We start from the raw sequence: 26,762 nt of genomic DNA, 5'->3' as shown, positions 1-26,762 counted from the left end.
CTGGTAGGCCAGCCGAATTGTGGGTGTAACCCAAGCTGAGAGATGTTGAGAGGAGATTGGCAGGCCAGCTGTATCAGATCTATATTTCAGGAAGAGCCAAGGTGACTTTCTGACAGATGCTATCCTATCAGTGTAAAAACCAAGTGCTCTTCAGACATCTGACAAGTGGAAGGGACGCTCCAAATCGGTGAAATTTGGAAAAAAAAAAGCTGTGTGGAATATAGGTGCCACCTTAAGAAAGAAAATTATGTCAGTTCGCAACACAACCTTGTCTTTGTGAAACCTCAAATAAGGTGGATCCACCCAGAGGGCACAGAGCTCTCTAGCTCTCCTGGCTGACATTATGGCCATGTCATAATGAAACACTTGTCTTCCATGACAAATATGACATATCCACTGTAACCAGTGGTTTGAAAAGTGGTCACCGGAGTGCAACGGGAACAATGTCAAGTTGCCATGCCAGTAGTGATGTGACCTGAGGGTGCATGTTTTTGTATCCCTGGAGGAAGAGTTGCACCAGGAGGTCTTGGAAACGGGAGGGTAAGCCTGCTCTTTTCATGTAGGCAAAGATAGCTGCCAGATAGCACTTTACGGAAGAAAAGGCAAGCTGAGAGTCAGCCAGATGTGCTAGAAAGTCCATTAAAAGTGATGTAGAAGCAGCTAAGGGATCAGTGTCATGCTGCCTTGCAAGTACCTCAAATTGGCTCCACTTAGCTGCTTAGGAATGTTTCGTTGATACTTGATGAGCCACGTTAAGGATAGTCCTTACTGGCTTGGAGAGGAGTGAGGTCCAGTGCGCCATGCAGTCAGACAGAGATGGTGCACATCTGGGTGAAGGAGGTGGCCGGAGTGACAGGTGAGGAGATCTGACCTGCTCTTGATGGGAAGAATCCCTCTGATAGTGTCATCAGGGAAGAAAATCTGTGGCCTTTGTGGCATCCAGGGTTGCTGTGATAAAGCTGATCTGCCTTAGCTGAAGATGAGACTTCTTGTGATTGATGACCAGGCTCAAGCTCTGAAGCAGGGACAGCATATTCTGTATGTAAGAGAGAAGGCGTTCTCGAGATTGGGCAACAAGGAGCCAATAATTGATATAGGGACATACCGTGATACCCAAAAGCCGGAGTTGTGCCACCACCACTGCCATGTACTTGGTAAAAAACCCCAAGGCAGTAGAAATACTGAAGGGTAGCATCCTGAAGGAAAATGTGTGTCCAATCATGAATGCCATAAGCCTATGATGGTGAGGTGCAATCGCGATGTGAAAATAGGCGTTTTTCAGGTCAATCATGGTGAACCACATACCACATGGCAGAAGGGAGAGGATAGTGAGAAGTGTAACCATACTAAAAACAGTGTGGCCATATGCATTCATTAAGGACTCTTAGGTCCAGTATCGGGTGTTGTCCGCTATCCTTTTTTAGGTACCAAGAAGTAGGTGGAAAAGAAGGCTCGTGAATAAAGGGAGGGCAGGAGTGGAATAATCGCTCCCTTAACTGAACAACGTGCGTACTTCCTGTAGGAGCACTGGGGATACGGGCACAAATAAGACCAATCCATGATGTATCCGTAAACTCAATGGAGTAGCCTCTATGGACTATGTCCAAAACCCAGGCATCCATAGTAATAGCGCTTCAAGCTGGAAAAAATGCAGCCAACCTTGTACTAAATCCGAGGTGAGGAGTAGACCCCACACCTACCGTGCTAAGAAGTGTGGACGTGAGAGGGGATCCCAGGAACCCGTGATACCATGTGCAGTGAATGGAGAGTCAAGCGCTAAAACTGACACTTCAGTTTAGCCTGATTTCTCCCCTTACCCAACTGACATGACCTATTCCCCGACTGCCCCTGTCTAGCTGGAGCAGGAGATCTTGAGTTTGGGAAGTAATGCTGCCCTGAATAATATCTCCAGGTAGAAGTGTGTGGCTGCTGCCATCTTGGTGTGGCTTGGGAAGGTGATTGTGAGGAAAAGCCATATTTATACGCGGCCTGACAAGCTTCCTGCTTGCTCTTAAGACAGGTTTTGGTGCCTGTATTAAACAAGTTGTCATCACAGCAAGGTAAGTCTTCTGCCAGGGTTTGCCCTCCTGAGGGAAGATTCCCTGAACCAGGCATGTCGTTGGATAGCAATTGCCATTGCAAACAATCCTGTCAGCTGCATCTGCAGAGTGCAGCCATTTCCTTCTGTGCCCTTGCAAAGGCTAGCACCTCCTGGTGAAAAACTCTTACCAAGGGCTGTTATTCAGGAGGGAGTGAAGTGATATAAGAGCTCATCTTATTCCACAGATATATGTGATTGGATACCATATAGGATCCATATTGGGCCAGGTGGGCAACGAAGCCACCTCCAAGGTGCACCTTTTTGCCCATGGACTCAATTTCCCTGCCTTCCTTATCAGCCGTTGCAGAATATGTTCTGCGAGAGTGCTTGCCATGTATAACATCAGTTACAACTGAGTTGGCCTTAGGTAGGTGTGCCACCCACTGGGCTGATGTCAAGTCAATTTATCTAGCATCCGCATGCTTAGAGACTGCTGCTACCACCATGGGAGGAGTGTCGTCTTTGTCAGCTTGAGGAGATAAGGCAGGGAAGGCAACACAGAGGCTGTTGGCAGATGTTGCTGCTGCACATCAGATGGATACAATGGATATTGAACAGCCTGTGGCGCAACAGGCGTAGGCAAGTTTAAAGTCGTTATTCTCATCATCAAGGCAGAAAAAGTTTGATCATCCGTAGGGATGGGATCAGGATCTTGAGGATGACCATTGTCCTTCGGGGCAGCCATAAAGGAATTTGAGGTCTTATCAGACTCACCCTCTGACATTGCTACTGGTGAGACATGAACAGCCCCCACAGATACTTGAGCAACATCATAGCAGGAACATGAAGGCTTCCACTGTACTGGCATTGAAGGGCCTTGACCAGGATGGTAGTGGAGGTCATCCCAAGTCCCAAAGTAATATGCTCTTCCACATGGGGAACGATGCCCATATGTTGAAGGCAATGTAGGAGAAATCATCCTGGTAATAGTACCTTGAAGATGCATGTGAGGTATAAGAAGGCTGGTAACGCAGTGGGCTCTGGGACTGCGAAGACCAAGAAGCACCTTCAGGAGAAATAGGCCAAGAGGCCCAAGCCTGCTCTGAAACCACAGAGCGTGGTGAGAAGGAATGTGAAGGCAAAGCCTGTTCAAGCTGAGAAGGCACACCGTTGTCAGTTCTATCTCCTCCGGTAGGTGCCAGCCTCCTGCCACCTCCAAAAGGGGCGTGGCAGGGACAGAGTCTTCTGACACTAGCACCAGGTGGGCTGCACCCACTAAAGGGAGCATGGCCACCCTCAAGAGCTTCTGCTGCCACCACTCTCACTGGTGAACCTGCCTGGCTTCAGTAGAAGTTGAAGGCGGAGCTTCCAGCACGTGGCCATGCACGAGTGCAAGGGCCTCCTCAGGCTGCGGCTGCTGCGTCCATGCTGGCCGCTGGAGCTGGATCCTTCGGCCTCTTCTTCTGGCTAGTTGCAGCAGAAGATAAAAGTGCCTTAGGAGACTACAAGTGGCATCGAAGTGGCTGAGTCAGAGGGCGCTGAAACACTAAGCGAGGAAAGAGGAGGCGCAGAGTCTGCATGGTGTTCTGTTGCCGGAGGGAGGAGGACTTTTTCACACAACAGTCTTGAGCCACATCTGGTGGCTCTTCCATGCCTGGGGAAGGAAGGCACAGCAAACAGAGTAGGTTTCTGCAGTGTGGGACTCCCCAAGACAAGATTGAGTATCCATCCGAAGCAGGGAGGTTGCTGCTGCAAGAGACACACTTCTTAGAAGGAGTGGAAGTAATACTGGCCTGAGAGAGAACACATAGTCAAAGCTATCTGAATCAGGGTCACTAGCTGAGCAGAATAGTCAACAGTCCAGGTCAAATACCAAGTTAGTAGGGATAAGGCAAAACTGTAGCCAAATAGTATCCCATGTTAAAGTTTGGTTGAGAGAGAGAGAAATTCCTTAATGCTGCTGCTGCTTGCAAAGGTGGAAAAAGGGGAACTAAGGCTACAGCCCTGCCCATGCCTTATATGCCAATTGGGAAGATAGGTGGGACCATAACCACCTGGGGCTAGAGAGCTTGTTAGAAAATTCTGACCTGCTGTGCACGTGTGGTGATTGCTACCATATGTGTGCATTTCACAGAGACCACAAAGGAGAAACCTGTGTTTTGTAAAGTTCTCCTTGAATTTATTTATGTGGAGGGGAGATGGGAGAGCCATGCATATTCATTGTATCCCAGCCACACTTCTCTACACTGACCAGAGAAGCCAGTTTAATCTGAACCACAAACTGTTCCAGTTTGTGTGACTTGCAGAAAGATCCTACTCACATTTCTCCATGCTTTATATTGCAGCTTTGTGTTAATTTGTAATATGGAAATCTGGTGATAAAAGTCTCAGAAATTAACAATCCCCCTTCCCTCCAAAAAGAAATAGACTTCAGATACCCAAGAAAATATCTGACACCCTGCTGTCTTGCTTATTTTTCATGTGAGTTGGCAGTGGTGTGATTTTAACTCGTGATATCTTAGAACAGGGATGAGAAGCTGGTAGCCTTCCAGATGCAAACCAGATTCTTATCCATAGCTATCTTTACCACTGGCCACACAGGAAATGTCTGATGGCAACTGAAGTCCAGTAACACCCCCCTGGGCCAAAGTTGTCCATGTCTAGTATTAAACTTCAGCTTTTGCAGTATGCTGTAAATTCTGTACTCACCTGTGACTGAGTAATTCGATACCATGGCTATTACTAGCTACTTTAAAAAAAGTAGTCAGACACACAATAGTGGCAACATACAATTTCCTGCAGATTCCTGTTTTAAAACATTATTAAATGTTTTTTCATCATTAAAGACAGTGGGTGTGATTTTAGTCAAAACATACCTTTAGAAAATGCATAGTAATCATAGCCATCTGGCTTCTGATAGTTAGGAATTGAAATAACAGAATTTACTTCTTTTGGAAATCCTCTCCAGTATGTTGTCACTTTGACCTCTGGCTGCAGTATTCCTGCAAACAAAATAATCTCTCTTGAAGTTAGGAGTTAACATAAAAAATTCAAAAGTGGAACATGACCCATTAAACTAAACTTTTAGGTATCTTAAACAAAATGGAACAGTTAAAGAAAAGACAGCCATGGTTCATTCTTTGGGCATAACTAACCTATAACCATGTACATGATCAGGTTGCTTATTTTTTATTCAATGGGATTTATGGCCAAACTGCAGGTTATAGTATAATAACAATAAGAAGCAGAAGTGTGTGAAAAGGCAGAAATCTGTTTTGATTTCATTTTGAAACTTTGATCAATCTATCTCCCATTTTGTTTTGGGGAAATTTTTTTTTGCTGGGGGGGGGGGTGTTCGATTAGTAATTTGAAATCCAGAGTTTCATTTATCGTTTCAGTAAGATTCAGTCTATTAGCACCAATGGGGAAACTTGCGAGGCCTGTTTCTCCATCATTTTTATGGCTATTGGGATGAAACTTGCCACACTTACAGGGCACTGTTAGCTTGCCAAGTTTCAAAACATTTCGGTCATCCACTGATTTTTTAGAATTTTTTAAAAAGTATATATATATATATATATATATATATATATATATATATAACAAAACAGGTATCCTTTTGAATTTCTCCACAGTGGCTGGACAAGGGTAGGACATCATTCCTGCAAAGTTTCAGAAAGATCTGGTCATCCACTGATTTTTAGGATTTTTTTCTAGTTTAAACACCTTGGAAGAATCATACTCTCCACCTCAGAGGATTGAAATTTTATTTCTTTTCTGGCTATCAGGATGAAATTTGCCAAACTTGTAGGCCACATTTTCAACTGTAAGCCTGCCAAATTTCAGAACGTTTTGGTCATCCACTGATTTTTAGGATTTTCAAAAACTTTTGACAAATAAAAATTATTTTTAGAAAATCCAAAGAGGTATCCTTTTGAATTTCTCCACAGTGGCAGAAAATTAGTGGCACATCATTCCTGCCAAGTTTCAGAACCTTTTGGTCATCCACTGTTTTTAGCAGATTAAAATGAAAATACTTAAAATTCCCTTTAAAACTCCCACCCACACTTCCCTAGCGGAATTTTGAAAATAAAAGTTGGATAGGGTTGTGTGGCCATGTTCCAGAAGTATTCTCTCCTCACAACCTCTGAGGATGCCTGCCATAGATGTGGGCAAAACGTCAGGAGAGAATACTTCTGGAACATGGCCACACAGCCCGAAAGACATACAACAACCCTGTGATCCCGGCCATGAAAGCCTTCGACAACACAAAAGTTGGATAATTTCAACAGAGGAAGATAGACTAGATGTCAGTGAAGGGACATAAGGAAAAGAAATTCTCAAAAAGCTAAGCTAGTAGCTAGAGTAGTGATCCTATATGTTTTAAGAAACAGAAACAGGCAGAAACCTAACAGGAGCATGTGCGGCTATATATAGATCAGCTTTGCAGAAAGCCATGTGATCATCTTTCTTCTTCTGATTGGTCAACAAAGAAAAAAAAGGTGTATAGCTGCCCTTGTTAATCACATCAAACAAAACCCCGCCCCCTCCCACCCCGAGGCGAGGGAGTAATATGTTACATTTTTAAATGTCCGAATCAACAAATCTTTTCCAAATTTATCCTAAAGATTTGTAAATGTATGTTTCAATTCGTAAATGCTTTGGAGGAGCCCTTCCTGCTTTGTATTTCGGAAGTTTGTATCTCCGAAATCTGAAACGATGTCTGAAATTTTGCACATCTCCACAATGTACCTGTTGGTTGGGTGTTGATTTGAACGACTGGGTAATGCTGGACTCTGACGCTGCGGATGAAATGTGGTCTGACTGCACGTTCAAAACGCCTTCTTCTTCTAATAACAGGTTTTGGTTTATAGATTGGATACTTCACAGACACAATTTTTTTCTTGCATTTCTTTGGTCCTTCTTGTTTATAGGTGTATTGTTGGAGATTGCCACCTAGGTTGACAAAAAGGAACCATAAAAGCTTCATGTCTTTTCCATCTCACAAATACTGAAGCTAATGTGATAAAAAAATATCATCAATTCTTCCATTTCTGCAATATTTACTGTCATAACAATTGAGATGTCTCTTTTCAGAGTGATTTTATTCAAATTTGGTTTTAATAAAAGACAGTTTACTCAGATTTATCTTTTTTTGGAGCATAGGGCAGGGAATCAATATGTATTTAAGAATTCTTTCAATATACAAATATGTTTATTCCATCAATTTATTCTAAAAGCGGTTGATCAATTAAATTTTCCTGATTTTAAAAAAGACATATTTAAGATTGAACCTTAAACAAGATATGTTCATTTCTCTGACATAGGGCAGAATACCATTTCAGGTAGCAGTTGCTGTGACTGCCAATGTGACATTTAAAACCAGCATTTCATGTTCCCCTTGAAAATCTGTTTTTCCTTAGACACAGTTATGTGGATTTTACTGGTGGAAATCCATATACATTACTTTTATGAATAACATTTTATTATTTTAGATAATAGAACTCACATATAATGTCATATCAGCAAACATTCCCAAATCCACAGAATCATACATAGCAAAGGCTGGGTTTCGTTATGTTGGTTATATACTTAAATATAAACTTTAAAAGATATTTATGTATACTTTAAAATATGCTTAAATTAAACAGCCATACTATTCAAGTTCTGCATATAGTATTGCTTCCAGCGCTTTAGTAAGTAGTACCAAAAGAATGAGCCCTACCTTTTTTAAAGAAATACACAGATTCAGGTCTGTTCTTATGGTTAGCTACAGAGAGTGCTCCTGTTATTCTCCCACTTAGTCCTCCAAATCCTTTTATGATTAGTTTGGGATAGCCAACGTCCATTACATCATTGGTGAAACGCCAGTACTGAGAATCCTGACAATTAAAATGGATTAAATTACAGCAAGCCATAAAATGTAGCATTAAGACCTAACGCAGATTAAGGCATTCAAAGGTAAAATTCCTGAGATTAAGGGGCATGGGACAGGAAAACGAGAAATTTGGACCAAAGTAGCAGCTAGTTTTCAACCAAATGTGTGGCTTGGCCTTCAAAATGTGATACTCCCAAGCTACTGCCAGGCTTGGTTCACTTCCAAAATTTTGATTGGTTGGTTGTGGGGAGGTCTTTCAAAATACTCCTTGGCAACATATATGAAAGGAATGAAACAGAAAATATGGTTAAAATGCTACCAAGAACACAAACATTTTTAAATCTTAAGGAAACTTGTTTCATTAGTACATTTCATTTATTTTTATTTCTACCCCAGTGTTTCTCTAAGATAGAAATTGTGATATCCCCCATCTTTTTATTAAATGTTTTTAAATACAATAGAAATGACAAGGAGTAAACCAAAGAAAAGAAAAATGGCAAGAATAACAAAGAATTTACGTTTGATGTTTATGCATTACTTTGTAGAGTAACTTCTCCAATTATATTTACTAGTTATATACTTCTAAAATTTTATCAAATCTACTAATTACACTATGTAACAACATTTGGGGAAAAAATCTATTCCTGGTTTAGAAATTGTTATTTTCTGTTTAATTATGCAGTACAGCAAAGTCTCGCTTATCCAACCTTCGCTTATCCAACATTTTGTATTATCCAACGCAGTTTGCCTTTTAGTAGTCAGTGTTTTTGTAGTCAATTTTTCAATACATTGCAAAGTTTTGGTGCTAAATTCGTAAATACAGTAATTATTACATAATGTTATAATGTATTGAACTGCTTTTTCTGCCCATTTGTTGTAAAACATGATGTTTTGGTGCTTAATTTGTAAAATCATAACGTAATTTGACGTTTAATAGGCTTTTACTTAATACCTCATTATTATCCAACATTTTCGCTTATCTAACGTTCTGCCAGCCCGTTTATGTTGGATAAGTGAGACTCTACTGTACTTTGAAAGTAGTTGTTATACTCCAGGAACTTCATTTTTGTGGCTGCAACAAACTATGTTGAATTGCTTGAGATTCTAGGAGATATTTATTGAAAAAGTATGGGAAAATGTGTTGCAGGATATCCTACAAAAACAAAGTTTTTACAGTTTAATAAACTTTCATGTTTTATGAAGGAACCAACCATATGACATAGTGTTATCAAAGCCTATAGGAAACATTCTCAATCTTTAAAAAAATCCTGCCAGTGATTTTTCTCTGATTCATGCTGTCTATTTCAGCTAAGTCTGACCATTTCAGCATCTTTTTAATGCTACACCCAAGAGTACTGAAGGAACTAGCGGAAGTTATTTCAGAACCACTGGCAATTATCTTCGAGAGTTCTTGGAGAACGGGAGAAGTCCCAGCAGATTGGAGGAGGGCGAATGTGGTCCCTATCTTCAAGAAGGGAAAAAAGAACGACCCAAACAATTACCGTCCGGTCAGCCTCACATCAATACCAGGCAAAATTCTGGAAAAGATCATTAAGGAAGTGGTCTGCGAACACTTAGAAACAAATGCGGTCATTGCTAATAGTCAACACGGATTTACCAAAAACAAGTCATGCCAGACTAATCTGATCTCTTTTTTCGATAGAGTTACGAGTTGGGTCGATACAGGGAATGCTGTGGATGTAGCGTACCTGGATTTCAGTAAGGCCTTCGACAAAGTCCCCCACGACCTTCTGGCAAACAAACTAGTAAAATGTGGGCTAGACAAAACTACGGTTAGGTGGATCTGTAATTGGCTAAGCGAACGAACCCAAAGGGTGCTCACCAATGCGTCGTCTTCATCATGGAAAGAAGTGACAAGTGGAGTGCCGCAGGGCTCCGTCCTGGGCCCGGTTCTGTTCAACATCTTTATTAACGACTTAGACGAAGGGTTAGAAGGCACGATCATCAAGTTTGCAGACGACACAAAACTGGGAGGGATAGCTAACACTCCAGAAGACAGGAGCAGAATTCAAAACGATCTTGACAGACTAGAGAGATGGGCCAAAACTAACAAAATGAAGTTCAACAGGGACAAATGCAAGATACTTCACTTCGGCAGAAAAAATGGAAATCAAAGATACAGAATGGGGGACGCCTGGCTTGACAGCAGTGTGTGCGAAAAAGACCTTGGAGTCCTCGTGGACAACAAGTTAAACTTGAGCCAACAATGTGATGCGGCTGCTAAAAAAGCCAATGGGATTCTGGCCTGCATCAATAGGGGAATAGCGTCTAGATCCAGGGAAGTTATGCTCCCCCTCTATTCTGCCTTGGTCAGACCACACCTGGAATACTGTGTCCAATTTTGGGCACCACAGTTGAAGGGAGATGTTGACAAGCTGGAAAGCGTCCAGAGGAGGGCGACTAAAATGATTAAGGGTCTGGAGAACAAGCCCTATGAGGAGCGGCTTAAAGAGCTGGGCATGTTTAGCCTGCAGAAGAGAAGGCTGAGAGGAGACATGATAGCCATGTACAAATATGTGAAGGGAAGTCATAGGGAAGAGGGAGCAAGCTTGTTTTCTGCTGCCCTGCAGACTAGGACACGGAACAATGGCTTCAAACTACAGGAAAGGAGATTCCACCTGAACATCAGGAAGAACTTCCTCACTGTGAGAGCTGTTCGACAGTGGAACTCTCTCCCCGGGGCCGTGGTGGAGGCTCCTTCCTTGGAGGCTTTTAAGCAGAGGCTGGATGGCCATCTGTCGGGGGTGCTTTGAATGCGATTTCCTGCTTCTTAGCAGGGGGTTGGACTAGATGGCCCATGTGGTCTCTTCCAACTCTACTATTCTATGATTCTATGATTCTATGATTCTATGCTAGCAACCTTATGGGATAAATTAAACTGAAAGCAGTTTGCCCAAGGCCACCTGTTACGTTTTATGTCAGAATATCGATCTGAAATTGAGTGAGTCTTTCCTGTCTAAATCCAAAGCTAGCGTGGGTCACACAGCATTATAAGACCCTTAAATGTTCTAAGACAATACACATGATCTGTCTTCATTGGCTATGCCAGGTTGACAGGAATTGCTGTCCGTACAATCTGGAGGGCCATAGGTTTCTCACTATTGCTTTACACCTAAATCATAATCACTCTCACATTGGCTAAAGTTTTGACAGCAGTTGAGACTGATAGAGGTCAACCAGAGCAGGTTTTATGAGTCTTGCACAGTTGATCCAACAACGCAAAATATTGCTTGCAGCACATGGCATCTCAGAGCCTTCATCCTCTGGACCACTGCAAAGAAGCCTGGTAAATCTACATTGCGTCTTTCAAAAACATGTCCTCTTCTGTCCTCTTTCAATGCCTACATATAATAAACACTGGTTGCCAGCGTTTCAGAGGTCACTTCTGCTTTTAATGCTATTTGAAATTCCAGCTGAGGAATAGGAAATATTTAATATTAGGTGTGGTACAGTGCTCTGGTGTTTCCTGGAAACGATTCCTGTTTTTCAAACTGTTTCCATATTAATTTCTAAGACAGATGTTTTTACCAGGTGACTAAACCCCATGGTGGGGTGTTTTTTTACTTTGTAAAATTAATAATGTGCACCAAAACCAGATTTTCACTTGGGGCAAAAATGAATTTACACAAGATGTTCGCAATACAGGGACTGCAGTACTTTTTGGACAAATGGGTTAGATTAACCTTTTGTAAAGGTGCAAAGGAGCCCCCGATGGCGTAGTGGACTAAAGCCTTGTGACTTGAAGGTTGGGTTGCTGACCTGAAAGCTGCCAGGTTCGAATCCCACCTGGGGAGAGTGCGGATGAGCTCCCTCTATCAGCTCCAGCTCCTTGCGGGGACATGAGAGAAGCCTCCCACAAGGATGGTAAAAACAGCAAAAACATCCGGGCGTCCCCTGGGCAACGTCCTTGCAGACGGCCAATTCTCTCACTCCAGAAGTGACTCAAGTTGCTCCTGACACGAAAAAAAACCCCCCTTTGATAGACTGCAGAAGTTCCTAGTTAATAGTCAATATTTTAAAATGCAAAGTATTTGGAGTATAATCCGTCCTCTGTAACCAGGTACTCAATCATCCATGGCTTGAATGTATTCAAAAAATAATTCGAAAAACCGAAGCTTAATTTTGCCATTTGATGTAAGGGGCACAATTTTGCTACACCATTGCATATAATAGGACTTGAACATCCATGGATTTTGTTTTCCACAGGGAGCCCTGCAAAAAAACCCCAGCAGAAACCAAAGGCTTACTGTATAACTACGCAATGTGTGAATAAAAAAATAGCAGCCATTGAGTCGTAGAACAGGTAGGAGAGACAAAAAAAATGACATTAGAAAATTATTATTTCTAAATGTGTGCCTACTCAGCACATGTACCATCTGAAAATAAATATTTTCCAATATTTATTTGTTTGTTTACTATATTTATATCTCGCTTTTCCTCACCCCAAAGGGGACTCAAAGCGGCTCACAGAATGGCAAAATTCAATGCTGCATATACAAACATAAAAATACAACCCATCATATACAAACCAAATAAAAACATATACATACTATAAAACTGTTAAATGTGTAAATTTTAATGTGAAAGTTAAGATAGAGAACAGATTTAGTACATTGTTGGCAAAGGGTTCATATCAAAAATGAACATTGTTTTGCCATAGCATGTGACTTCCTTCGCTTTCAACATTTTGGGTTAACCATGGTGTATTTTGTGACTGAACGTTTGAAATCAAACAGGCATAATTTGCAAGTCTGAGTGCTGACAGCCTTTGAGGAAATCCACTCATGGCATGGGAAGTCTAGTCTGGCACTAGGTGACAGACCTCTTTGCTGCTGAACTGCCGCCCCCTTAAAATGGAAAATGGTATAAATATTTCCTTAAAATGATGAAAATATTGCATCAATTCCAGATTCCTATAAAAGGGTACCAACTCAATCCAGAACTGCAACTCTATATTTTGCCAGTTTATTTAAAATTGGGACATTTTCTTAGTTATGCGTTCATAGGAGTGCAATAAGCAATCTGCCTACAATCACAGAAATTAGTTGCAACACCAGATACACTAGGAGAAAATACAGCTGAGGGCCAGGGAGTAAAGAACAGAAGTAGATGGATGACAAGATTGCATCTCCAGCTAAAAGAATCTAGTTCCAGAACTGAGATAACTAGTTAGATGTTAGTTCTGCCTGCCTTAAACCATTTAGTTTCTACTGCCAAATATTTGCCGTATTTTGTTTTACAACGATTTTATGATTGACTTACAATTAAAATTAGGCATAAAGATCTTGGTACTATATGGCATACCTGTGCCCTCAATCTATATATATAAAAGGGTAATGAAATTTCGGCCTAGGACAAAACAACAAAACTACACATCCCAGAAACACTAAATTTGGCAGCACAACCCCTTATCCATGCCTCTACGTTAATACAACAAAAAGAAAAGAAAAATAAAGTCCTAATTAGAGGGAGAGGAATAATTGTTTTTAGCCAATTGCTGCCAGTTAGAAGGCTAAGCTCTGCCCACTTTGTCTCCTAACAACCCACTCAGCCCAGGGGACAGGCAGAGTTAGGCCTCACTTAGGCCTTTTTCCCACTGCCTATAAAATACAGATTATCTGATTTTAACTGGATTATATGGCAGTGCAGACTCAAGGCCCTTCCACACAGCTATATAACCCATTTATAATCTTATATTATCTGCTTTGCACTGGATTATCTTGACTCCACACTGCCATATAATCCACTTCAGTGTGCATTTTATACAGCTGTGTAGAAGGGGCCTGATGTAATCCAGTTCTACGCAGATAATATAAGATACTTTATTTCCCATACCACCATACTTCGCCACAGCAACGCATGGCACAGCTAGTGTGACTATAAAAACAAAAGTGCTTGCACACAGAAAACTAGCATGTTTGTGGGGGATATTAAGTAATGCACCTTTGTCTAGTTTGAAAGGTAATAAATAGTACAGAAATATGAAGATTTCCTGCAGCATTTGGGCTGAGTTTGGTGGGAAATTCCAGATTTACCAGCTACTGCATTTCCAACATAGCATTAGCTGGATATTTGGGATAACACCTCTGAGAATTCACTATGCTAGATGTAGTCTCTGAAACATCTAAATGGCCATATTGGAACCGACATAGTTATCTATTAATGTCTCAGTGTGGTATCCCGCATACTGTGAAAGACTCACCTTGAAAAAAAAGGTTTTACCATCACAGTTACATCTAGAGAAGACCGTGTCGATGGGGGAGGGAATACCCCAAACCTCAGTAATTCTACGAGGAGAAGGTGTTGGTGGCGTTGTTCCATTCAGGAGCCAGTAGTAATGACCTACACAAAAAGAACAAAATTATGGACACAAAGGAATATAGTAATTGCAAATCTCTCTGCTGTGTTCATCCGCAATACAAGAAGACAGGGAAAGGAAGACATATTAATAGGCTGGGGATAGACTGCACGACTAGCTCTATCCTAGAGGAAAAAATGCTTAGGACATAGAATAACAGCAGACTGATACTGTTGTCCCAGCACTTGACACCATATGGGTTAATGCTATGGAGACATAGTCATTGTTGCTTTGTGAGATGCTGATGCTTTTCCAAACTAGAACATCCATGATTCCATAGCATATGGCAGTTAAAATTGTGTCAAACTGTGTTGATTCTACAGTGTAGATGTACCCTACTTTTCCTAATGGTACGGCCAACTCTGTTTCCACCGCCCAAAATATCACTGTGGCAGCCTAGTAGGAGAGTCCTATATAAATACAGACTTTCTTGAATGCAAATCCACTTTAACATTACACTACAGTTACAACTGGCTGTATTGTTTGAGGTGGATGAGGAAAGGGATACTTGAGCCATAGGTTACTATGTGTGACTGGTTGCATCAACTTCAGCTGTTACATTCCTAACAATATAGAGTCAATGTTGTCTTTGTCATTATCTCCAAAAGTCTTCAGACTACTCACTCACCTCTGAACACAGCTAATGATCCATTTCGTAAAGGCACAATCCCATCTGCTGCCTTCCGGTTACACAAATTCATCTCATCAGGTATATCTGGTGCAAAATAATTAGCCATATTATCATTTTTACAAAAATAGTATTAGATATCAAGGTAGTTCCAATATAGGCCTGATGTCAACCTGATAGCAGAATGAATCTAATGTAAATTCTTGAAGTTGGGTTGAGTAAAGAATATCCTCCAAATGCGGTTGGATTGCAACTCTCAGGATTTCTTAGCACTAGTTCTGCGTGCTAAAGCTGATCAGATGGGTGCTGTCTCCTCTGACTAGTTTCACATATTTTCATAAAAATCATTGGCCAGAATAAATGCACGAAACATTGAAAGAGTATATTCCTATTGAAATTATTCCCTCTAAAACTCCAGTGTGACGGTTCTTTTGGGATGATACTTGGATTTTTAAAGGCCTTATTAGATCAGAAACTAGGTAATTTTTCTAACAGGGCTGCAGTATCGGAAGAGGAAAGGGTCCACACTGTATTGATACAGTTAAAGAGCTGAAAAAAGAAGGTATGTCCTTAATCTTCCATCACTGATCAGAGGTAAAGGCAACTGAGAAGCTGATAGGAGCATATGGGACCATCTGATACTGTGCTTAAATCAGCATGCCAATGTGTTGCTGATCATTAGAATTATGACCCAATTTCTGCCTAAATGTGAGGATTTCCAGGGCTTAAGAACATCATCCCTTTTTGAGCCACAGATTTCTGAGCCTCCCTCCAAAAGTAACCCTTTTCAAGCTGTTTTATTTACTGCATTCTTTTCTTTACTACAAAATTCATGATTTCTATTTTCTATTTACATTTTCCCCTTGTTTTTTTTTCTATCAAGGATTAAGGTAGGCTTTTCTTTCAATGACTAGGCACCACAGAGTTGAAACAGACATTGCTTTGTCCCTAGTTCTCTCTCCTCCTTGGGCTGCATGCATAATTTTGCTTATAAAAACTAATCATGTGTGCATTGTAAGGCTGTACATACCTTTGGTTGCATCTCAGGGAATAAGAACCAGCGTTGATTTTTGGTGTAACCATGCATGATTGCTTGAAAATTGCATAAATAAACCAGATAATACAATTCGATGTGCTAGCTAGATTATAAATGATTCTATGTTGTTAAAAGAATAGCATAAATTGAAATTTCATCCTCCTGGTTTGATGCAGAGTACAGGGTGTCAGAGCTTCTGAAAAAACTATAAATCTACCAGGCTTTTGATAAGATAAGTAGTGGACAGCTAGATGGCAAGAAGAAGCAACATTCGTAGCCATGTTTCCTTTCACCCCTTCTAGATGTATTTTATGTTTTGTGTTTTTTTTAAAAAAAATTGAAATCAATGGGAGGGAACTGACCTATGTCAACTTCAAATTGATCATTCCTTTTTGAAGGACTATTCAAAATTAGGAAGGCTGAGAACCAACAAGCCACCTTTCTTTTGTCTTCTTCCCTCTTTCAAATATTAGAGCTTCAATACTGGAGACATTTTTGCCACAAAAACTACTGCAAGGACTGGAAAAAGATTCCCAAGGTTGGATGACATCCTCTGAAACTGAACATGGCTCTGTTTTCTTGCACAGGTATATCTGATATGACCTGTCTCATACAGGTCCGTAGCCAGGATTTTGATTCGGGGGGATCTGGGATTTTGGTTCGGGGGGGGGGGGGGGAGGGGGTAGCTGAGTCTGCGTGAGAGAGGATCTACCCTAGCAAACATTTTCTATCGTTATCCCAATACCCCCATGCATATGGGATATATTGAGCATGATGATCAGATCATGATATGAATAAACATAACAATTTAAATAATAAATGTAAGGCCTTCTCTCATACATCCCAGATACCCTCCCATTGCCCATAAAAGTATTAACTGCTATTAATATTAATATGCATTGAGAGTATGCCAACCCCCTTCTCCACCTAAAATTCTAGAAAAATATAAAAAAGTTTTGTCATTTCTCACACACACATTTCTTGCCATTTTTTTTACATCTTCAGCTGCAGGAAGTACAGAACTTCAACACAGATGCCTGTGTAACAAGAATGGGCAATTGATTTTGTATTCAGACTGGTTTTCATACACAGTGTTTAGGAATATCTGTTCATTTACACAAGACCATCTATAAAATTGTGAAAGATTAAGCTTTATAGAAAAATGAAGAAATATATTAAAGAATCATCACAATTTTTCTTAGAGTCAGTATAAGGGCAATGATTCTGACATTCCTAAACTCTCTTTCCAGCTAAAGGACTGACTGCCATCTTTCCTAAACTATAGGAAAACAGCTGTTACGTTTTTTCAAATCTTTATGCACATTACAAGCATGAAATATTGTATACCAAATGGAATCTCTCTTATCCAGTTCCTCCCATTAAAAACTGAATCTGGAAATACTGTATTTTATCACATGAGTTCACACACATTGAACAAACCAGAAAGTGTATTTCCATCTAGGGCTGTGCATAATTCTCCAATTTATTTCCTACGTTCCTCAAGCAACCTAGCACTGAGTCTCATACTGGTCTTATCAATCTGGACCCAATCTGTTCTGGTCATGATTTGGGAATATAGTCCCCCATTAATTTTGCACTGGGAAACCTTTTCATTTTGTCACAAACCTTCATTAACTTCAGAGACCCCCTCATTAAATTAAATGTTGAGTCTTTAAAGAAGAAATAGCACATCCCAATTTTAAACAGAGTATTTCAGAAGCCTTTGTGGTAGCAAATTGAAAAACATACTGACCTTCAAAAGAAAACTCTTGTTTATACAAAATTCTCTTTACTGCTGTCTTGGTATTTCATTTCATGCTGCTTTTGTTCTTACAACCTCATCAGACAGTGCTTTTTTCAGCAGCATATGCCGGTTGAGCCCTAGATGATCCAGGGAGCCCTCCCAGCTCCCATCAAATGATACACAGGAATTTCTGGCAGGGCTCCGTGGGTCATCAAGAGTGGAGCCAGCATATACTGCAGCATTGGTTTCCCATGTTGCACAGGAAGCAATGGGGGAAAGCGAAATGGTCAACACTTCCCCCATGGGATCGGCTTCCACTCGAGCTATGCGATGAGGGGCATGGGGCGATGGGTGACCCGTGTGATGAGGCCGTAAGTGCTTAAGGACAATTGAATCTGTTAAACTTTACATAAAACATATTGCAATGATGATGAAATAGAAGCATACATTTAGATGCTTTCTCTCCCTTATTTCTACCAGCAAACCAACTGGTGAAAATTAATGATACAGCATAAAGAAGTAGGGAGTTGATCATAAATAATTTTATTTATTACCAGCAGTACAAAATGTGAAATCCCTTTGCTCTCTCTTTCTCTCTTGGCTCACTCTCAGAGTCCTATCTCCCCACCAATCCCACCCCATCTTTATCCTTTCCCCCTTCCTCTATGCATCTTGTCCCTTCTACTTGGTTGCTGGATTTTGTTCTTAAATCACCGAAGAAAGATGCTGGTGCCATAAGGTGATTTATTCTGGCTTGCTCATTACTTCCAGTGAAATAAGATAGAAATCCAGCAATTCGATCCTGGGATCTGCGGTGCTAACTAAGCAATGCTATGTCCTTCTGTGGTGATGTAGACTGCTTGCCTTCTATCTCATGCATCAGGGACAGAAGCAATAAGAACCAGGGTAACGTACAGATGTTATGTTAGCTAAATCTCAAAGAGACTCATTAAACAGACGAATTAACAAGAAAAGCAAAGAGCAAATTAAGCTAGGCTATTCAGTACAGCAAAAAAAAATTAAAGGGCCTACCAAAACTGACTCAAGATGACGGTGCACCCCCATAGCAATTCCACAATCTGTTGCTACTGCCACGCAATAAAGAGACAAGTGATAATTAGATTTCACAGTCCTGCTCCAAAGGATTGCAGGGATTGGTAGGATTCTAGCACCAAATTGTATAATGAATTGTCAATGAACAAAGCCTCCTGCTCCAAATCACATCGTGTTTGCATCTTCCTTATGCAGTCATGTTAGAGACATACTGACTGGTTATTTTCCTCTTATTTTTGCAATCCAGTTAGGTCTGAAGCTCTTTTGGAAAGTGCCTTTCCAGAACTATAGCAGGCCATCCCGTTCCAATTTGGAGCCCATACAAATTAATCCAAATCCAAATCAATCTCATCTGCTTTGTTATTGGGCATTAGGCTGAATCAGTTGCACGGTACTATTTTTGTCATATAGATCTGATAAATATGCTTGTAATATCAACTGCACTTATAGCATCTACAAGCATCTACTTATCTCAAATATCCCTGAAATGTTCTACTGACATTTTCTAGAATTCTGTATATACAGTAGAGTTCTGGTTATTTGACATAAACGGGCGGGCCGAATGTCGAATAACTGGATCTGAAGGATAATAGGGAGGCCCTATTATCCAGCAAGCCAGCTGAAGGAAGTGCCCCATGCACGTTGCTAGGTAGATAGCAAGCTACCTAGCAACATGCAGGAGCGCTTCTGCTCCGCGTCTTGGGAGGCGCCCGTGCGCGTTGCTAGGTAGATAACAAGCTACCTAATAACGCTCAGGGGTGCTTCCTAAGCCGAGTGCTCACTGCTCCGCCCCTTGGGAAGCGCCCGTGTGCGTTGCTAGGTAGCTTGCTAGATACCTAGCAACGCGCACAGGCGCCTCCCAAGGGGCAGAGCAGCGAGCACTCGGCTTAGTGAAGCGCCTGTGCGCGTTGCTAGGTAGCTTGCTATCTACCTAGCAACTCGCACGGGCGCTTCTCTGCTCGCCGCCCTGCCTCTTGGGAGGTGCCTGTGTGCGTTGCTAGGTAGATAGCAAGCTATCTAGCAACGTGCATGAGTGCCTCCCAAGGGGCCTGGGACGTCGGATAATACGGAGTGTCGGTTAACCGGAAGTCGGTTTCACCGGAACTCTACTGTACATTCAAAATTCTATGCCAAGAGCAAAGAGTATTGCCAGACCAGTCATACTACTATTGGACACCTTAAATGATAATTCTCTGGCCCTACATATACTTTAGACATAGGGTTTGTAAACCTGAGCAAGAATTCTTCAGCTGATGCTATATGTTGTGTATGGTTTAAATCTGTGGTGAACAAGAGTATATGACTAGGACAGTGAAGACCAAGTTTCAACCTCCTTCCTTCATTCCTATAGCTCATTGAATAACTTTGACTCCTTAATAAACAGAATCAGCCTTCTTCCCAGGCTCCTCACTTTGTATGTGACAAACTGCATAGAAACATCTAGGAATATTCATCTAGCAGTCTGCAACAGGGCCACCATTTAAGGTTTCATGATAAGATAGCTGCAAGGTACAAAGTTGTGCTGTGAGCTATAGTCAAGGATGTTAGGGGAAAATATCTGATTATTTCAGAACAGCTCCTGAGAAATAAAAAAAAAATCTCTCCTCCCATCCTCTCACAATTAACACCTTATTCCACTATCAACCATGTAAAGGCTAAACATCAGAATTAATGGAAATTACTGGATCTCCAGAGTTTTGGATTATAGTTCCCACAATATCATTAGCCTTGGTCTGCTGGAAGTTATCAATCACACATTCTGAGAATGCAGATGGACAACCTCTGCTGTACACCACCCTGCACCCACAGGCATACTAATAATATACACCCAGCATTTCTTCCAGATATATAATAATAACGATCTGCATGGTTTTGGGTTTTTTTTTTTTTTGCAAATCATCAAATGATATTGGGGTTTTATGCCATTGCAAATTACCCCAAGATCAAGCTATACCAGGCTATATATATATATATATATATATATATATATATATATATATATATACACATACATATATATATGAAGAAAATACCTTTGTAAAGTAGAGGTCTGACAATCCTTTCTGGCCGAAAGTATTGCGTGGTTATGTTGGTAATCCTCCTCTCTGGAAGTCTAGTTGTAGTAATTGTAGAGTGTGTCGTAGTTGGATAATAAGTCACCTGTCTTCTTCTTGTTGGTATACGTGCAGTAGGTGATGGAGACGTTTGTCCTGTAGTCTGGTCTTCAACAAAGGGTGGGGTGTTGACAGGTTTTGATATTATTGAGGAAATTGTAGTCTCTTCTTTTACCGTAGTATCTGTATTCTTTGTAGTTGGATTTTCCTTGGTCGGTTCTCTATCTGAAACAAGATCAATTTTTGTATTAGTTGTAACATTCTGTGTAGTTGTTTCTGGATGTTCTGTAGTATTGGATTGAGTGGTGGTGGTGGTGGTTGTAGTTATAGTAGTTACTGTCCGTGTAATTTTAGTGATGACTTCTGGATTGTCATTTTTGTCACTGTCATCTGTGCTAGGACTTGATTCTGTTGTGGTAGTTGTAGTTGTTTTTGTGACTGTAGTGATGCTGTCTGGCCTATCACTTGCATCGGAATTAGGGGAATCACTCAGTGGTTTGGATTCTGTTGTGATGGCGGTGGTTGTTTCTGTAACTTTAGTTGGATTATCCTGTTCACCAGGATTTGGTGTACTCTGTGGTGAGTTGGTTATTGTTGTTGTCTCTATTATTTTTGTAATATCTTTTGGCCTTTCACCATTCTCATCAGTATTTGGATTAGGCTCATCATTTGGTGGCTCAGTCTGTGTTATTTCTTCTGGGAGCTCTGGTTTTCCTGTTGAAGGAACATTTTCAGAAATACCAATAGGGCTGAGTGGATCGGACTCAGTTACAATTGTTTCTGTGACGGTCGAAGTCACTTCTGGATTGTTGTTTCTATCATCAAGACTAGGGGTGGGTTTATCATTTGTTGTTTCTGTTATTATTGTCTCTGTGACAGTAGTTATAATTTCTGGCCTGTCATTTATTCCTTCATCATCAACAGGGCTTGGTGTGCCATTAGCTGAATCAGTTTGAGTTATTATTGTCTCTGTAACTTCAGTAATCTTCTCTGGTTTATTTTTTTCATCACCAAGGGTAGATAAATCACTCACGGGGTCAGTTACAGATATCTCTGTGATTGCAGTAGTTTCTTCAGGTCTGTCATTTTTGTCATCAGCATCAGGATTGGGTGTCACAACTTCTGGATAAGGATCTTCTGTTATTATCATCTTTGAAACTGTAGTGGTTATTTCTGGTGTGTTATTTTTATCATCACTAGCAGGGCTTGGGGTACTTTCAGCCAGGCTGGTCTCTGTAATACTTTTGTCATCATTCAGAGGAGTAGGTGGTTCACTGGAGGAATCTGTAATTATTGTAACTGGAACAGATTTGTCTGGGTAATCAGTTTTATCAACACTGCTGGGAGTAGTTGTATCATTTGGATCAGTCTGTGTTATGGTGGTCTCAGTGACTGTGGTAATCCCTTCTGGTTTATCACTTTTGTCAACAGTACTGGGACTAGTATCATTTGGATCAGTTTGTGTTATAGTTGTCTCAGTAATGGTAGTAGTCTTTTCTGGTTGATCACTTTTATCAACAGTACTGGGACTAGTGTCATTTGGATCAGTTTGTGTTATAGTTGTCTCAGTAACGGTAGTAGTCTCTTCTGGTTGATCACTTTTATCAACAGTACTGGGACTAGTGTCATTTGGATCAGTTTGTGTTATAGTTGTCTCAGTAACGGTAGTAGTCTCTTCTGGTTGATCACTTTTATCAACAGTACTGGGACTAGTATCATTTGGATCAGTTTGTGTTATAGTTGTCTCAGTAATGGTAGTAGTCTCTTCTGGTTGATCACTTTTATCAACAGTACTGGGACTAGTATCATTTGGATCAGTTTGTGTTATAGTTGTCTCAGTAATGGTAGTAGTCTCTTCTGGTTGATCACTTTTATCAACAGTACTGGGACTAGTATCATTTGGATCAGTTTGTGTTATAGTTGTCTCAGTAATGGTAGTAGTCTCTTCTGGTTGATCACTTTTATCAACAGTACTGGGACTAGTATCATTTGGATCAGTTTGTGTTATAGTTGTCTCAGTAATGGTAATAGTCTCTTCTGGTTGATCACTTTTATCAACAGTACTGGGACTAGTATCATTTGGATCAGTTTGTGTTATAGTTGTCTCAGTAATGGTAGTAGTCTCTTCTGGTTGATCACTTTTATCAACACTGCTGGGAGTAGTTGTATCGTTTGGATCAGTTTGTGTTATGGTGGTCTCAGTGACTGTAGTAGTCTCCTCTGGTTTATCACTTTTGTCATCAATATCAGGACTGCTTGTATCTCCTGGCTTTGTCTGTGTTGTGGTTGTCTCAGTGATCATAGTAGTCTCTTCTGGTTGATCGCTTTTATCAACAGTACTGGGACTAGTATCATTTGGATCAGTCTGTATTATAGTTGTCTCAGTAATGGTAGTAGTCTCATCTGGTTGATCACTTTTATCAACACTGCTGGGAGTAGTTGTATCATTTGGATCAGTTTGTGTTATGGTGGTCTCAGTGACTGTAGTAGTCTCCTTTGGTTTATCACTTTTGTCATCAACATCAGGACTGCTTGTATCTCCTGGCTTTGTCTGTGTTGTGGTTGTCTCAGTGATCATAGTAGTCTCTTCTGGTTGATCCCTTTTATCAACAGTACTGGGACTAGTATCATTTGGATCAGTCTGTGCTATAGTTGTCTCAGTAACGGTACTAGTCCCTTCTGGTTTATCGCTTTTGTCAACACTGCTGGGAGTAGTTGTATCATTTGGATCAGTCTGTGTTACTGTTGTCTTAGAGTCTGTAGTAGTCCCTTCTGGTTTATCACTTTTATCAACACTGCTGGGAGTAGTTGTATCATTTGGATCAGTCTGTGTTATGGTGGTCTCTGTAACTGTACTAGTCCCTTCTGGTTTATCACTTTTATCAATACTGCTGGGAGTAGTTGTATCATTTGGATCAGTCTGTGTTACTGTTGTCTTAGCGTCTGTAGTAGTCCCTTCTGGTTTATCACTTTTATCAACACTGCTGGGAGTAGTTGTATCATTTGGATCAGTCTGTTGTACTGTTGTCTCAGTGACTGGAATAGTCCCTTCTGGTTTGTCACTTTTGTTATTATCAGGGTTGGTTGTGTCACCTGAATTTGTTTGTGTTGTTGTTGTTTTGGTTACTGTGGTAGTTTCTTCTGGTTTGTCACTTTTATCCACACTATTAGGGTTGGCTGTATCAGTTGGATCACTCTGTGTTACCAGTGTCTCAGGTACTGGAGTAGTTTTGTCTGGTTTGTCACTTTTATCAGCATAACCAGGACTGGCTATGTCACCTGGATTAGTTTGCATCATTGTTGTCTCAGTGCCTGGAACAGTCCTGTCTGGGTTGCTGCTTTTATCAAAATCACTGGGACTGGTTGTTTCACTTGGAATTGTTTGTGTCCCTGCTGTTTCAGTGACTGTAGACATTTCATCTGGCTTGTCTCTTTTATCAGCACTGTTAGAATTGGTTGTATCACCTGGATCACTACGTGATATCGGAATCTCAGAGACTAACGTACCTCTGTCTAAGTTGTCACTTTTATCAACACCACTGCTTGTATTGCCTGGATCAGTCTGTGTTGTTGTTGTTGTTGTTGTTGTTGTTGTTGTTGTTGTTGTCTCAGTGGTTACAGTGGTGTCTTTAGGTCTGTCATTTTTATCAACATCATTAGGACTGGTTGAGCCACCTGGATTTCTCTGTGTTGTTGATGTCTCAGTGACTGATGTAGTTCCCTCTGGCCTGTCACTTTTTAAAACTTCACTTTGACTGGTTGTATCACCTGGATGAGTCTGTGTTTTTAGTGTTTCACTTATTGGCGTAGTCCTGTCTGATTTATTATCTTTATCAATACCACCAGAGCTAGTTGTACCCCCTGGATCAGTCTGTGATGTCCCAGTGACTGAAGTAATCCCTTCAGGATTGTCACTTTTATAAACACCAGAGAGACTGCTTGTATCACCTGAATTGGTCTGTGTTGTTGTCTGATCAAGTGAAGTAGTCCTTTCTGGGTTGTCACTTTTATTACTCAATGAGGGATTGCTTTTGTCACCTGGATTTGTCTGTGTTACTGCTGTTTCTAGTTTGCCAACATCACTTGTTGTAGCACTTGAAATGCCAGGTTGTGTTCTTAATGCATCTGCAACTGTAGTGGTCTCTTCTGAGCTCCCTTTTTTAATATGGTTAGCAGAACTAGAGGTGTGACTTGTATGAGTTATTGATGTTCCTGTTTTTGTAGTACTTCTTTCTGTTCTGACATGTCTATGTTCTTCAGTTTGAGGTGTATTTGTGAACAAAGTAGCAGGAGTTGAGTATATATCTTCATTAGTAATCCTTTCCTTAATATCTGTTGCTATATAGTCTTTATTTGCAGTAGTTGTAACTCTTTCATTTGTTGCTTCACTTTTTCCTACTGTTGTTACAGCCTGGTTGTTTGCATTATTTGTGTCTTCAACAGCTTCTGATGTTGCAGTAGTGGTATCTCTTTTAGAAATTGTCATTGTATCTTTAGCTGGACTGATTGTGGTTTTCTGAACAGCAGAATCTGTGTCTTTGTTTGCCCTAATAGTAGCCACAGTAGACAATGTCAGTTGTTTATTGATAATAGAAGCCGTGCTAGATAGCAAGTTTAATGGTTTAGGGGTAGCAGATCTCAAGGATGTAGTCACTTTCTCGGTTTGGGGTGTGGGGGTCTGTCTAACATGGTTTTCAAGATTTGCTGCAGTATCTTTTTTACCTTGAGTTGTATAATCTGTGTCAGGTTGCTTAGTAGTTGAAGATGGCAGCTTTGTTGTAGTCTTCGTAAAAGTGGGCACCTCTGTTGTGGCCATTGTGGTAGAAGGCAGCTTGGTAGTGGTCGTTGTAGTAGGGGGAAGATTAGTTGTAGTTGCAGTAGTTGGTGTCAACTGTGTTGTGGGCATTGTAGTAGTTGGCTGCTTCACTGTAGTTGTTGTAATACCTGGTATCTTAGTTGTGGGTGTTGTAGTAGCTGGCATCTTAGTTGTGGTTGTAGTAGTAGGTGGCAGTTTGGTTGTGGTTGTAGTAGTTGTAGATGGCACTTCAGTTGTGGTTTTAGTAGTTGTAGATGGTACCTCAGTTGTCGTTGTTGTAGTAGATGGCACCCTGGTCGTAGATGCGGTGGAAGACTGCCTTGCTGTAGAAGTTGTGGTACCTGCTGTTGTCAGTGCATTCTCTACCCCACTGCCATCTTCTTCTGAAATCACTTTTACTGCTTTGGATTTTGATGATTTTAATTTTGACTTTGATTCACGAGCTAAAAGAAGAAAAGGATGTCAAATATCTAATGTTATTTGAGCATTACCGCCAAAGTTATTATAGAACAGCAGGAATTATATGACCCTTTAGAGCAGTGGTTCTCAACCTATGGGTCTCCAGATGTTTTGGCCTTCAACTCCCAGAAATCCTAGCAGCTGGTAAACTGGCTGAGATTTCTGGGAGTTGTAAGCCAAAACACCTTGGGACCCACATGTTGAGAACCTCTGCTTTAGCGGCTGCTGGATTGCAACTCCTATCAACCCTTGCTAGCATAGTCAATAGTAAGGAATGCTAGAAGTTGTAGTTCAGCAACACTTAACATACTACTTGATTTCAACTCTATTATAGGATGAATATTCATGGCCTATAGCCAATTTTTTCAGATGCTTGAAATGTTACCAACATTTCGGGTGTATGTATTGAAAATGCACAAGGTTGGGGACAGAACAGTAGACAGTCAGATCAGAGGACAATTAAATGCAATGACAATTAGGTCGTTACGTTTGATCATAGAAAAATCCCTGTTTCTGATAACATAAACATCCTTGCACTAGGTAATTCAGTTACTACCTTCAATATGATAAAACTGTATTATCTTAATGTGCACCTCCGATGTTAGACTGGAGTC

The 26,762-nt window shown here is 40.7% G+C and overlaps 1 protein-coding gene across 1 annotated transcript in view; it reads right to left on the bottom strand.

The window, feature by feature from the left end:
• Nucleotides 1-26,762, bottom strand: part of prg4 (proteoglycan 4) — a 46,337-nt gene that overhangs the window by 2,288 nt on the left and 17,287 nt on the right. Inside the window, exons 6-11 of the mRNA XM_062980745.1 lie at nucleotides 20,793-26,132; nucleotides 14,927-15,013; nucleotides 14,143-14,282; nucleotides 7,767-7,923; nucleotides 6,794-6,997; nucleotides 4,918-5,043 (exon numbers count right to left, since the gene is read on the bottom strand). Of these exons, the coding sequence (XP_062836815.1) occupies nucleotides 4,918-5,043; nucleotides 6,794-6,997; nucleotides 7,767-7,923; nucleotides 14,143-14,282; nucleotides 14,927-15,013; nucleotides 20,793-26,132 (6,054 nt within the window). The remainder of the gene's footprint in view (nucleotides 1-4,917; nucleotides 5,044-6,793; nucleotides 6,998-7,766; nucleotides 7,924-14,142; nucleotides 14,283-14,926; nucleotides 15,014-20,792; nucleotides 26,133-26,762) is intronic.

Source organism: Anolis carolinensis, chromosome 4 (assembly GCF_035594765.1).
Source record: "Anolis carolinensis isolate JA03-04 chromosome 4, rAnoCar3.1.pri, whole genome shotgun sequence".
Classification (NCBI taxonomy): Eukaryota; Metazoa; Chordata; class Lepidosauria; order Squamata; family Dactyloidae; genus Anolis; species Anolis carolinensis.
This window is presented reverse-complemented; position numbering and strand designations above follow the sequence as displayed.